Below are 15,982 nucleotides of genomic sequence, written 5' to 3'. Positions count from 1 at the left end.
TGATATTGTTTTTATTGCTATTGTAGTATTTGTTGTTAATGTTGTTGTTGTTGTTAATGATGATGATAATGATGGCAACGACGATGTCGTCGACAATGATGATTACCGTACGATATTACAAAGTTTATTCAATCTTAGGCTTTCGCCATTAAATCATACACTTTGATGACAACATACATGAAAGTGGAAAAAAATGGTAAATGGAACCAAACAATAAATTGTTACCATTAATAACCACAAAAAATACAACAATCGTAATACCACCAATATGTACAAAATAATAATAATAATAATAATATAATAATAATATAATAATAATAATAATAATAATAATAATAATAATAATAATAATAATATAATAATAATAATAATATTACCATCATCATTACTACCACCACCATCACTATTACCACCACCACCACCATCACCATCATTATTACGTTTCCAATCCGTTTTTCTCGTTTTTTAAAAATTTGATACCTTAATAGACGAAAATTCCGGTGATTTTTTAAAGGATAGTTAAAATATCTACCATTTTATTAACCCTGAAAACTACGATTTTTATTTTCCTATTTCAAGTAGGCAGGTCTGCTATGACAAGTATCAGTTCCATAGTCAAAAAAAGACAAATTAAAAACAAAGTTTACTTAATCTTAGGCTTTCGCCAATAATTCATACAATACAATTAAGACAAATTAAATAATGCTACCAATCTCTCCTCATGCATTCGTTAGACTATAACAATAACGACCGTGTTATCTTTAGTCCTTACCCAACCAACCCCTAGCTTCCCGATTCTTCATCGCGAACTATTATGTATGTATTAGCTTCAGGACGGGCAAGTACGGAATCTGCCCACCCTTCCTTTAAACGTCTTTATTTCCTCTATAACTTAGAATTCAACTCTCTCCTTTCTCAGAAGAGTATTTCTCGTATACTAATTCAATTTTTGAGTAAACCAAAATGGTGGGGGTTGTATTTTATATATTTATTTAGTCGTGACTTCTGAATAAAAGTGTTTTATTAGAGGGAATGCAATAGAAAATACATTGTTTTGCAAAAATATTTAGTCTGGCAATAAAAATACAGCGGTAATTACTTTAAGAATTTTTTTAAAAAAGGAACAAATTAATTTGTTTAAAAAAAAACAAAACAAAAAAACAAAACAAACAAACAAATAAGACAACAATTTAAATAAATGAATTTTGAGAAGCACTAAAGAAAACGAGAAAAAAAGAGATAATTTAAATGGATAAACAAATATATTAAAACAACACAAGTTAATACTAACTTGATATAATATTAGTAAATTGATACATTTAATTCAATACTGGAACCTTCCCAATGTTATTACATCAATGGTACCAGCACAAGTAAGGCAATAAATAAAAAAAAGTTCGTTTGCCAAAATCTCTATTTAGTGCTCACTGGTTTATAAGGTGGGCTCATTTGAATTAGCCCGACCTAGAACTAGAGAGGCCAGACAGCAAAATCACCGTCAGGCGACGTGACGATGAGATGACGATGTGGGCGGAGTGGAGTGGTTGGGAAAGGGGGGGGGGGGGTGATAAAAAAAGAACAGGAGCGTATCCTGGTTTATGCATTACGGGGTGCATGGTGATTCGCAATCTATCAAAAATACATACAAATTGATTTCAGTACGAAGTATCAAGTTTAAGTACTAACTTTTAAAATTATCTAATTTAAATTAGATTATTTCGGACCTGGTAATACAGCTTATAACTTGAAAAAAACAGGCTGGTATTTGCCCACCCTGCCCAATATTACCAGCCGTCCCTGATCCAAAGGGTAGCAAGCAATTGCTAATGCCAGTTTCACGCCATAAAGACTGGGATAAACTTTGGCTCCATGCAGCTAATGAATCTGATGACAGGTTTGCCACATGTTCAAAGACAACAACAATGAAAATGTGATAATGTCCAAAATCATGATCAATATCTTATCTTATCTTTTCTTAAGCCTCTCCTTACCACCTATAATAAAAACAATAACAAATCGTTTGTATAGAGCGCAAATTCCACGAATTCATGCTCTAAGGCGCTTTACAATAAAACACGAACTCACAAAGGGAAAATAAAATAAAGACTACACCACTGAAGCAGTTCAGTCTTTAAATTGGACTTGAAAGAGTTAAAAGTTGGAGAGTTTCTGGTTGTGGGGGACAGGGAATTCTAGATATTTGGAGCTGCATTAGAGAAAGATCTGTTGGAAAAATTTGTTCTTGATGTAGACCTAGTTTCGAGTTGAATGGAGATGGAGGATCGAAGATTTCGATGGTATATTGACACATAAGAGAGATTTGATATTGGACCTATTGGAAAATTCACATTTGTTACGATGCAACCGTCACTTTTCTCATACAGATTTCATTTCTTTTTAATATAGCTATAAAGACTTGACATTCTGTAATAGGGTTCATATTGTCGAACAATATTATGTATAGAATGTGCTTGTTGCTTTTCTGTTTGAGTAGGAAATGTCTGTTTTTGTGTTAAGTGGGTGTGAAGTTTTTGGGGAAAATTCTGAAAATGGCTGATAAGGAGAGGGTAAATCCCAATACATTAATTATAACAGTAATTGTCTTGAACCAACCACCAAATCCACAGCAGATACGAAATATCAAATTCACGCTATAAAAGCCTGGATAAACACCGGATTCATGGGCCTATTGGCTCAGAAGGACCACTAAAGTTACAAAGAGACACCAACATTGATATTATCCCATTATATACCAGGCCTGGAAGTATTATATAGCGCAATGTCCACTAAACGTATTCAAAGAGCTTTATAAAGGATCCCTGACCAACAACAACACGTTACATGTAAAACAAGACATGACGCCAGTTATGCGATATTACAATTTTTTTCCCACAGAGACAATGCTGTTGACATCCAGGTACACATTTTACACCCGAGTACGGTGACTAAATGAGTAAATGTGAGTAAAAAATCCTTCTTCCAATGAATCAACTATGCGCCGAGTGAGATTCGAACCCAGGACCTTCTGATCCAAAAGCGAGTGTCATACTACCAGACCACATAGCCGCATACATACCAGATGTTGTCTTGACAAGCGAGTGTCATACTACTAGACCACATAGCCGCATACATACCAGATGTTGTCTTGACAAGCGAGTGTCATACTACTAGACCACATAGCCGCATACATACCAGATGTTGTCTTGACAAGCGAGTGTCATACTACTAGACCACATAGCCGAATACATACCAGATGTCGTCTTGACAAGCGAGTGTCATACTACTAGACCACCGCATACATACCAGATGTTGTCTTGACAAGCGAGTGTCATACTACTAGACCACATAGCCGCATACATACCAGATGTTGTCTTGACAAGCGAGTGTCATACTACTAGACCACATAGCCGCATACATACCAGATGTCGTCTTGACAAGCGAGTGTCATACTACTAGACCACCGCATACATACCAGATGTTGTCTTGACAAGCGAGTGTCATACTACTAGACCACATAGCCGCATACATACCAGATGTTGTCTTGACAAGCGAGTGTCATACTACTAGACCACATAGCCGCATACATACCAGATGTCGTCTTGACAAGGGAGTGTCATACTACTAGACCACATAGCCGCATACATACCAGGTGTTGTCTTGACAAAGGAACCAACCACCAGATCCATGGCAGACAAGAACAGAATGAGGAGAAGAATGAGCTGGAGTCGGATGACCCATTTTACCCCGGACACGTTCACGCCTGTTGTAGAAAAAGGTGAAAAAAAATTGTAAGATTTTGATTTATATTAAAAAATAAACATTTAAAACATACACACACACCACACACACACACACACACAAACACACACACAAACACACACACAAACAAACACACACACACACACAAACCTGAGCATTTATTGCAAAGTGCTTTGCTCGGGGTCACCAGCCAATGAGTGTACAAAACCAACCAAATCAAGCAACACTGAGATAAATCAGTCCCATATGGAAAGGTCTTGGTTAAAGTTAAAGGGGACAAACTGGTTCCAATCTCATTGGAAGTGTTAAACCACTCTTCCGGAGAACTGGATGCACACCTTGTGTAAGTTATCTTCTGGTTTCAGAGTGATGGCATCTTATTTTCTAGTCTAAATAATATATGCTAGTTGTCAATAAAGATCATTCATCATCGCTCGTTTACGCCCCGTAATCCTAAGAATCGGCCCATATATCCTGCTACAAAAATAGTTATGCCACTTATGATTCACTATGTAACGTATTCGTTATTAAACCTTTGAAAATCTGGTTACATGCACACTTCCAATGATTTTGGAATCGGAAAAGTAGAGGGTGTGACGTCACGACTTTTTTCCCCTATTATTTTCTTTGTCCACTAAACAAGGGACTGAGTGTGGTAGATAATGCATCCACTCAATACAATACCAAATCAACGATTTGGATAACATAATATATAGATAGTATGCTCTTGGCTAAGAAGCTCACAACATTGCCATCTGGAAGTATAACGGACCAACACACAAAACTGTGTGTACCCATGATCGTTTATAGTTAGGTCATAAATGCGGATGGCAAAAACAATAACAAAGACCTGAGTGACGTCAACTTCGAACTATCTATACACGATCAGGCAGTCGACAACTATTCATTTACTATTCTACCAATGTCATTACTTACCTAACAGCAACATGACAACACCGCAGGCGACCGCCCTGGCAACCCAGGGGTTTTCAGTTCCGATCAAAGTGGCGATGGACTCTCCAAAACCCATCACACTGAGCGAACAGCTCACAGACTGTAAACGTGAACAGGGTGACAGTTTAGAATATATAAAGATAACGTTATATTGATTGATTGATTGATTGATTGATTGATTGATTAGTTAGTTGATTGATTGAATTTATCTACCTAAAATTATATTGATTGAGTGGATAATTGATCAATTGGTTGAATGATAGAATGAAATGATTGACTGATTGATTTACTGAATATATCAAACGAAAATTATATCGACTGACTGGTTGATTGATTAATTGATTGACTGATCAATTGGTTGAATGATAGAATGAACTGACTGATCGATTTATTTATTGAATATATCATACAAAAATTATATTGATGGACTGGTTGATTGATTTATTGATTGATTTATTGATTGATTGATTGATTGACTAGCTGATTGATGTATTTGTTAGTTGAGTGATTGACTGGCTGATTGGTCGAATGGTTTATTATTTAATTGAATGATTTATTAATTAATTGATTGATTGATTGATTGACTGTGTGATTGGTGTATTGGTTGATTAATAATTCATTCATTGCTTGATTGACTGACTGACTGATCAATTAATTGATTGATTGATTGATTGATTAATTGATAGACAAACCGACTGATTACCTGAGCAAAGCAATAAATGATTCCAATACTGCCACCGATTCTCCCACCCATGATGTGAGAGATGAGGAAATAGACGCCTCCACTCTCCACCTTGCATCTCTCACACACCCCGATGGCACTGAGGGTGACGATCAGCACGATGGAGACGGACAGTAGAACGGTCAGGACGGACAGGCCTATACCGGCATTGCCCTGTATGGGATGGGGGAGGGGGGGGGGGAGGATAGAGGAGGATTTTAGATATGTAGGTATGTTATAGCAGCAGATGGTGGTTTAAAAACACAACAATCAAAAACTTGAGGTCTTATATAGCGCAATATCCACTAAACGTAATCAAAGCGTTTTGCAAGGCAGGGATCCCCTTGTCAACGGCAACACTTAATATGTAGGACAGACAGGCTTATAACAGCATTGCCCTAGATAGGGAGGGGGGAGGGATGGAAGAAAAATGGGGGGGGGGGGGCTAGAGGAGGATTTTAGGTATGTGAGTATTTTAGAGTAGCGAATGACTTGAGATTTTTTTTAAAGCGCAATATCCACTAAACGTGCTCAAAGCACTTTACAAGGAGTCCCTAGTCAACAGTAACACTAAACATGTAGGAAGAGGCATGACGCCTGTTAGGTGATATTACAAATATTTTTTTTTCGGTCAGACAACGCTGTTAATGGCCAGGTACTCATTTTACACATGAGTACGGTTAGAGACAGTGAGTAAAGAGCCTTCTCCAAGAGCGGGACTCGAAACCAGGACCTTCCGATCCGAAGGTGAATGTCATATCACTAGACCTCATAGGCGTTTAAAGAAACGCATATTATTACTGTGGAATCCTGATAAAGCCAACACCGTCGGAGCATAAAAGATTGGTTGATTTTAAGCAAGTTGAAATTATCCACTATCAATGGAACACACCTAGGTAAAGAACGGGGTATTTGGTTTTCAGCAGAGGTTGACTTTAACTGTATTGACTGTATGTGGAGTCCACTATATATATATATATATATATATATATATATATATATATATATATATATATATATATATATATATATATATATATATATAATAACGTTCACGGTGGAAGGGGTTGGGGGGGGGGGGGGAGAGACAGTAAGAGGGGTGTGATAAAAGTGATCTGAGCGATGTTGTTGTTGATGATGATGGTGATGATGATGATGATGATGATGATGATGATGATGATGATGATGATGATGATGATGATGATGATAGGGGCAGTGGTGATGAGGTCAATAATTATGGTGCTTGTTGTAGTGGTGGTTATGATGATGGTGGTGGTGGTGGTAGTGGTGATGATGATGACGATGATGATGATGATGATGATGATGATGATGATGATGATGATGATGATGATGATGATGACGACGACGACTATAATGATGATGATGACGATGAACGATAATGATGGTGATAATGATGAAGTAACACAACAATGATTACAGAAAACCATGAAATCATATAATAGTATGACCAGGACGAGAGGGCCGGCTTGCTACCTATAACCAAAGAGTGTTTAGGGTAACGTAGTTACCAAGAGCTCTCACTTCTCTTAACCGCAATGCTATTGTCGCGTGCCAGGCGAGACAGCGAGGTGGGTGTGCTCCGTGTGTATCATGCGCGCTAGGCTTACTGATACAATGAAGAAAATACGAGTAGAAGACGGAAGATGCGTGGCTTCACCAAAAGCGGGAAGTGAGAGCTCTTGGTAACATAACAATCGTTACCTACACGCTCTTTGCTATAACACCTACCACAATCCATCCCATACGCAAGAAGATGACGACACTGAGGATATTGATGAGACATGACGTGAACACACCGTCCCACGTGCCGAACAAGACGGGCTGGGAAATGAAGAAGTTGGATTTCCACCATGGCTGGTTGGAGGCCTGGAGGGAAAAGAAAGATAAAAATAAAATCAAAATCTGTGGATTCTATGCGTTTAGTTTAAAAAAAAAAAGCCTCACAACATTCGCCAGCCGGATATTTATGCTATGCGTTTAGTTGTTTTGTTTTTTAAAATCAAAACATCTGCGGGTCGGATATAGATAGAATGCGCTTGGCCAAGTAGTTCACAACATTGCCATCCGGAAGTATAACGGACAGACACACAAACTCTATGTAACCATGAACTTTTATAGTCTGGTTAATACAGTTTAGTGAGAACAACTCACAAACGCGGATGGCAAAAACAATAACAAAGGCCTGATTGACGTCATCTTCGTTCTATCTATAACGTACCAACGCACAAAACGGTATAGATAGAATGAAGTTGACGTCACTCATGTCTTTGTTATTGTTTTTTTTTTTGCCATCCGGATTTATGAGTAATTCTCACTAAACTGTATTAACCAGACTATAAACGTTTAAGGTCGGATGGCAATCTTGTGAGTTTCATAGCCAAGCGCATACTATCTATAACCTTAAACATTTAAAGTCTGATAAACACAATTTAGTGAGAACTACTCCATAAACAGGGCTGGCTAAAAACAATAACAAAGAGCTGAGTGACGTCAATTTCGTTTCTTTTAAGAACATTAATTTTGCGGGCATAGCTTGTATTGACTGAATGCGTTAGCTACCAAATCCAGTCCCTTGATTGGTGACTCAATGGTGATTTGAAAGACCCATCCGCATGGAACTGGAATCTCAGCTGGAAAAAACACATATTAAAAAGTTTAGCCAGAAAACTCGTCCTTCAAATATCGATCGATTTAATTGACTTTTTCATCTTGGCAAAAACTCTCAAACCCTGGACTTCTATAAATTTGACTGTTTCCCTCCCAGCTAGGGTATCCGGCCATGGCAAGGACAAAACCAGTATATCTCATTCCAAGACAAAGACAGAAAGCATGTTGGAAAACAGGTTTGTAAATATCTCCTTGCTCACTATGGGAGAGTTGTAGGAATCATCAAGCCATTAGAAATATTGTACACATTAGAATTAACTCACTCAATCCTAGAGATTTTTGCTACTTTTCAAAATTGGAGAAAAATGTATTAAAAACGATCGTTTACATATATATTTTTATTCAACTATCATTAACTTGTAATTATTAAAAACACAAGCTTTGATACTACGCCTATAATTTGTCTCAAAAAAATGTAATAAAAAGGCATGGGGTAAAAGTAATCCGGGTAAACAACGGATATAGTCGGTGTTAGGGTTGAGTGAGTTAATAGAGTTCTTATTATACTGTTCGAGTTCACAGAGTTGGACATAACCACGGGACGCAATAGTTGATAAACGCATTCCCCTAATTTAAAAAAAAGGGGAGTCTTTCAGAGCCATAGACCCATGGAGCCGGAGTTTATCCCGTTAAAACGGACAATAGCAATTGCTAGTCTATCGCAAAGTACATTCCACCAGATCTATCAGACTCAGCTACCCAATCACTTCTGGGAGGACGGGGACGGGGGGGGGGGGGGGGGGGGGGGGGGGGGGGGAGGACTGCACCCGGATCGATCCGATCTCGGTCCCTTTGCTTGTGAAGCAGTGGTCTACCAACTAAGCTATCGGGACCCCCCCCCCCCCGACCCCCATTCCCCCAACACCCAGACCAAAATATTAATATGTAGTTGTGTTAAAAGGATAACATCCAAGTCCCTTGAATTTCGATTTAACCCAGGTTTACAGTCAGTTCTTATTGATGATATACGTTTAGGTCAAATACTCACAACATTTGACAGACTGACACAACGTATTAACACACAAAACTGTGAGTCACCTTGAACATTTATAGTCTATAGATATAATTTAGCGAGAACTAATCACCAAAACGGCTGCAGAAAAATAATTACAAAAAAGTTAAATGACGTCGATTTTGTTCCTTCTATTACGATAAGGTAAGATCTCTGAGAGATGGCCTTGACCCCTGATGCAGGCTAAGGCTGTACACTGAGTGCATTCAATTTCCTCTTCCTTCCATTTGACCTTTCCTCTAAGTCCGTCCCGTATTTCATCATTGCAAAGTGAGTACAACCGTAGCCATCGTTAACTTATAGCCTGACACTAACCAAAAAATGACGTCAAAATGCCAGTCTTTGGCCAAAAAGAAAACAAATCGTGAGTTGTATTCAATCGTTCAACCAATGGGATCACTTGTTTTCATGAGCACTACTAACGACAACTCACTAGGCGGTGCAAAAAAAAAAAAAATAATGACGTCAAAATGCCAGTCTCTTTTCAGTGTCAGGCTATAACCTTACGAAGGCCACGGTGCAACTCACTTGTTTTAGTTGTCGAACCGAACAGGAATCGAACGCGAACGTTTTATCTCGGAATTAAAATTCCTTTAAATTTCCTACCAACAAATTGAAACAACACACGGAGTTTCTTTGTTATTGTCTTTAGAACACCTTTGGGTGATCAGTTCTCACTAAATAAATGTTTGAATATTAATATAAACGTTTTAGGTTACACGTAGTTGTTTTTTTCTTTTTGTTTGTATTGTTTTTTTTGTTTTGTTTGTTTGCTGATATGTTTCATGTGTTTGTTGTGTGTAAATTACAGAAATTAATGTACAGCGTCAATGACACACTAATTATTCACGAACAGGAGACGAAATTGAATGCACTCAGTTAACAGCATAAGATCTCTACCATGTTTCGCCAGGATCTTCGCCAAAAATGAAAATACATTTGCATTGAATGTCTTAACCCTTTAAAGTCAAGACACTTTTATTTCTTAATTCAATTTGCTTATAACTGCAGACGAACGTGCACACAATATTCTGATAACAGAAACTGATTAAAACTTTCCTTATCAACCATTTTCAGAATTTCCCCAAAATTTCACATCCACCCAACACAAAAATAGTTTTTTCTAACTCAAACAGAAAACCAACAAATACGTTTTATGTATAATATTGATCAGCAAAATGAACTCTACAACACAGTGTCACGTTTTTATAACTATAATAAAAGATTTTTTCTTTAAATCTGAATGATAAAAGTGCTAATAAAAGTGCTGATAAAAGTGGATCGTAACGAATGTGACGATTTTCCTATGGTTGGCAAGGAGAGGGTTAAGCAGTAGGTTTTTGACCAATCAAATAATTGCACGTCGCTACAGACCATACCGGTTTCATCGAGAGGAAAGTAATAACGATGCGACTCGGACATCATGCGAAGCACAAGTCGCATCCTGTGTACTCCTTTCTTTAATTAAAATAATGATGAGTTCTGAAATTTCAGGTTAGCGTAAAAATTTATAGATGGAACAAAGTTGACGCCACTCAGCTTTTTGTTATTGTTTTTATACACAATGTTGACTGATTAGTTCTCACCAAAATCTATCAATCATGCTATAGATAGAACGAAATTGACGTCACTCATGTCTTTGTTATTGCTTTTTGCCATCCGTGTTCACGAGTAATTCTCACTAAACCAGACGAGAAACGTTCAAGGTTACACACATTTTGTGTGTGTTGGTGAGCTGTATTTCCGGATGGCAATGCTGTGAGTTTCTTTGACAAATGCACAGCATCTATATATAGTGTGCGCTTGGCTAAGAACCTCACAACATTGCCATCCCGAAGAATAACGGACCAACACACAAATCTTTGTGTAGCTTTGAACGTATATAGTTTGGTTCATACCGTTTAGTGAGAATTACTCATAAACGTGGATGGCAAAAATCAATAACAAAGACCTGAGTGACGTCAACTTCATTCTATCTATAAACTTTGAAAGTTACACATAATTTTGTGTGTTGGTACGTTTTATGAGGCTGACGTACGTTGTGAGTATTTTACCTAAAACAATAGAATCAATAACCAAAACGCTCGAAAGGATTAAAAACAACCACTTACAGTAAATTAAAAGAAAAGGATTAACAAAAAACAAACAAACAAAACAAACAAACAAAACAAACAAACAAAAAACAAAACAAAATCCAATCACTTTCAGTAAATGAAAAACAATCACATCGGTAAAGTGAGCGACGCATGTCACGAGATTATAGTTATCTAGTACGCTCACTAACCAGGTTGATAATGTGGCGGGTTGGTGGTGGTGGTGGTGGTGGTGGTTGGGGGGGGGGGGGGTGAATGTGTGGAGATAAAAAATATTCCGATAGATTGAGATTTAAGAATACAGATAACATACATTGGCGTATCGTCAGAAAATGAATATCATTTAGTGTGTGTGCGTGTGGCAAGGTTCCAGCCAGACGTGCTAAGGAATTTTAAAAGAAGAAGAAGAAGAAGAAGAAAAAAGATAAAGAAAGAAGAAAACGGAAAAAAAAGAAAAAGAAAAAGAAAAATAAAGAGAAAAAGAAAAAGAAAAAAAAAAAAGAAAGAAAAAGAAAAGTTAGAGATTGAGACAGGAAATACACGGGGAGACAATCAATCAAACAATAAAGAACTATATAAATTAAAATAAATAAATAAATAAATAAATAAATAAATAAATAAACATACAACTAAATTAATAACTAAATAAATAAATAAATAAATAAATATTAAGGAATGTCGGAAATCGATTTTGGCCATGTATTATCGTGATTAAATGTGTTTATTCAAGAGACGAGATGTCACATTTTCACCATTTTATTTCTTGATGGTAAATCGATGGTTTCTCCGTGACCTCAAGTTGCTGCTATGCCTGGCAAACGTTTAACGTGGATCCTTTTTAACTATTGTCTTATAGTATACGACTCTCGGGTTATTCAATCAATCAACAATACGGTGCTTACGCCTTTAAAAATTACGTCAGTTATCATATATATTTATTCTTTAAAAAAAAAAATAGGAATGGGGATCAACATTGTTCCGTACAGCGAAGGTTTAATTTTTATCATCGAGTACAAAAATTCCTGGCAAATCTAAAAAATTATAAAACTTTTTTTTCACAGATTGATATATCTACTTGCAAAACTTTCTTAAAATTTAGGATAATTCCATTATCCATTGATTCAAATGGTTAGTTAAGAATACCAGATGGGGTGTAATCATGGGTCCTTAACCGGTGGCCTTCGGATTTACCATTTTGTGGCCGTCGATGGCTCAAAAGATTCGTCTCGATCTATGTTAATGTCCAAAATCATCGGGAATTTATTAGTAGATCGTAACATGTACCGATAATGTTTTCGTTTCGCTTAATTAATCTGCATAGGTTTGTAAAACAGAGAAGATAGCTCAACCAATAAATCATTAATTTATTGGTTTCCATGAGCACATCTCACAACTCACTTTTCACTTTCGTTTGGTAATTTTTTGATCAGTATCATGTATCAGGCGACATAAAAAATCCACTAACGCTCAATTATCATCATGCGAGCAAAACAGCAGGTCGGTCTCTCTCTCTCTCTCTCTCTCTCTCTCTCTCTCTCTCTCTCTCTCTCTCTCTCTCTCTGTGTGTGTGTGTGTGTGTGTGTGTGTGTGTGTGTCTCTGTATGTATGTATGTGTATGTATGTGTGTGTGTGAGCGCGCGGAGAGAGAGAGAGAGAGGAGAGAGAAAGAGAGAGAGAGAGAGAGAAGAGAGAGCGAGAGAGAGAGAGAGAGAAAGAAAGAGAGAGAGAGAGAGAGAGAGAGAGAAGAGAGAGAGAGAGAGAGAGAGAGAGAGAGAGAGAGAGAGAGAGAGAGAGAGAGAGAGATTGAGTATGTGTGAGTTTGTGTCTGTGCGCTTGCGTGTACGTCTAACTGGGATAACATTAAATCAATCAATAGAACAGCTACCGAATTCGATATAGATTTTAGGCCAGTATTTCCTATAATAGATTATATTTTCCTGTGCTATTTTACATCTGTATAATCCGGCGTGCAGTATAATCACAACACTTATCATTACCACCCCCTTCTTTAACCCTTTCAAGGCGGCTTTTTATTCATTATTATTTTTTTTTCTTTTGTTTTGTTTCTGGTTATGTTTTCTTTTTTTATGACTCTCAAATCATAACGTTTCCCTTTTATGTTACTGTCCCTGTAGCTCAGTTGGTAGAGCACTCGCTTCACACGCAAAGGGACCGAGATCTATCCCGGGTGCATTCTAGATTTTTTTTCTGCATTCCCCCCCCCCCCCCCATCCACTGATTAGCTAACTGGATCTGTTAGATCCGGCAGAAAGTACTTGCGATAGACTAGGGTCCTATCCAAAGAGTAGAAAGCAATTGCTATTTTCCTTTTCATGCTATAGATAGAAAGGAATTGATGTCACCCAGCTCATTATTAATTATGTTTAGCCAGCCATGTTTATGAGTAGTTTTCATTAAATTGTATTAACCGGACTATAAACGTTCAAGGTTACACATAGTTTGTGTGTTGATACGTTGCATTCGACTGGCGGATGTTATGAGATTTTAAAAAAAATAAACGCATAGCACCAAGATATTGTTGAAAATGAAAAACTATGTGTAACCCTGAAAGTTTATAAATAGTTCGATGTTGACGTCACTCAGGTCATTGTTATTGTTTTTTGCCATCCGCGTTTATGAGTAATTCTCACTAAATTGTATTAACCAGACTGTAAACGATCATGGTTACACACAGTTTTGTGTGTTGGCCAGTTATACTTCCGGATAGCAATGTTGTGAACTTCTTAGCCAAGCGTATACTATCAATAGATGGAACGAAGATGACGTCACGTAGGTCTGGATAATACAGTTAAGTGAGAATTACTCATAAACGTGGATGGCAACAAACAATGACAAAGACCCCAGTGACGTCACCTTCAATCTATCTATAGATAGTTCAAAGTTGACGTCACTCAGGTCTTTGTTATTGTTTTTTTTTGCCATCCGCGTTTATGAGTAATTCTCACTAACCTGTATGAACCTGACTATAAACGATCATGGTTACACACGGTGTTGTGTGTTGGTCCGTTATACTTCCGGATGGCAATGTTGTGAACTCCTTAGCCAAGCGCATACTATCTATAGAGTCAATCAAAATTCATGAGTCTTGGGAAAACATCAAAGTGTCTCCACAGTCTAAGTGTATAAAAAAAAAGATAAATTTTTTTAAAAATGAACAATGATATAGTGCAATATCCACGACACGTACTCAAAGCGCTTTACAAGGAGTCCCTAGCCAACAGCAACACTTAACATAAAGAACAAGCGATAACACCTGTTAGGCAATATAACAGTTGTTTCTTGTTTTTTTGTTTTTTTTTTTTTGGGGGGGGGGGGGGGTTTCTAACATAGACAACGATGTTAACGGCTAGGTACTCATTTTACACCTGGTTATGATGAGAGAGTGTGAATAAAGAGCCTTTTATCCTCTCCTTACCACCCATAGGAAAATCGTCACATTCGTTACGATACAACCAACATTTTTCTTATTCAAATTTCTCTTGTAAATCATAAAATTTAAAGAAAATGAACAGTGTGTTGAAGAGTTATGTTTTGCTAAAGAAATTATGTATTGCAAAAACTTACTGCTATTTTGAGTGATAAAAAATTATGTGTTAGTTGGGTGGAAAATTTTTGGGAAAATCCTGAAAATGGCTGGTAAAGAGAGAGAGTTAAATGACTCAACTAAGCGCTAGCGCTGCTCAGAAACGGACTTGAATTCTCGACCTTTCGGTCACAAAGACCTTTCGATACAAACGCCAGTCCCTCACTACTGCACCATCGATCGACCGGCTTGCACGTAGTGTGTGTTTATCAAACTACAACCCCCGGGCCGCATCGCTGTCACTTTATCTACACGATCTCTTTGCCAACCCGACACGATAAGATGTAGGCTTAGATTAATATCGAACTGTAGTTGTAAAGGGTTTACTTCAGATCGATATCTTATTATATCCCACATATCGATAAATGGTTTAGTATGAAGTCACAACAATATCAAAACGCCTTTTTTTCTTCTTTCCTTTTACATTCTGACCAGAAAAGCTGTACTCCATACCATATTATGGGCCAATAAAAACAACCAATAATATGACATATCGACAAAAAATACCGATAAAAACAATCAATATATCATATCGACCAACAGAAACTTAGACGTCTCAAATTCTCATCTGATGACTGTCTATGAATATTTGTATTGTTTTTTGTTATTTGTTGGAGGGGTTTTGAGTCCGAAACGAAACGTTCCGTATTTTTGCCATTTTGTTCACCTCGACCACTAAAAACTGGCCAGGACGTATTTTAGGCGAGGAAGGGTTTTGAGCCAGATACGTTCCGTCCGATTAAAACTTTGACAAAACGTTCCAAATTCTTCTCTGATGTCTATTCTGTGTTTTAAGTATTATATGAATGCCTTTATTGTGTTTTTTTTGTTTTGTTTTGGTTATGAACTGAAGAAGGGTTTTGAGTCCGAAACGTTCCGTATTTTTTGCCATTTTGTTCATCTCGACCAAATAAAAACTGGTACCAAGACGTCCCGATTATTTCTCTGCTGTTTGTTTGAAGTTTTAAGTAATTTAAGTTTTTAATCGTTTCTGTTATTTGTTGAAGAAGGATTTTGATCCCGAAACGTTCCGTATTTGGTATTTGGCTCTTTTGTCGAAGCTGTTATAGATAGAATGAAGTTGACGTCACTCTGGTCTTTGTTATTGTTTTGTTTTTTGTTTGTTTTGTGTCGTATCAAAGCTAATGTTT

At 37.2% G+C, this 15,982-nt stretch overlaps 1 protein-coding gene across 6 annotated transcripts in view; it reads right to left on the bottom strand.

Annotated features, from left to right (window-relative positions):
• Positions 1–15,982, bottom strand: part of LOC144957284 (solute carrier family 12 member 8-like) — a 67,003-nt gene that overhangs the window by 16,970 nt on the left and 34,051 nt on the right. For all 6 annotated transcript variants that reach the window (XM_078888381.1, XM_078888380.1, XM_078888383.1 and 3 more), the window contains 4 exons: positions 7,184–7,321; positions 5,417–5,608; positions 4,696–4,813; positions 3,647–3,760 (listed from right to left, as the gene is read on the bottom strand). In XM_078888381.1, the coding sequence (XP_078744507.1) occupies positions 3,647–3,760; positions 4,696–4,813; positions 5,417–5,608; positions 7,184–7,321 (562 nt within the window). The remainder of the gene's footprint in view (positions 1–3,646; positions 3,761–4,695; positions 4,814–5,416; positions 5,609–7,183; positions 7,322–15,982) is intronic.

The sequence above is a fragment of the Berghia stephanieae genome, chromosome 11 (assembly GCF_034508935.2).
Source record: "Berghia stephanieae isolate SIO BIC M18660-M18661 chromosome 11, UCSD_Bste_1.3, whole genome shotgun sequence".
Classification (NCBI taxonomy): Eukaryota; Metazoa; Mollusca; class Gastropoda; order Nudibranchia; family Aeolidiidae; genus Berghia; species Berghia stephanieae.
This window is presented reverse-complemented; position numbering and strand designations above follow the sequence as displayed.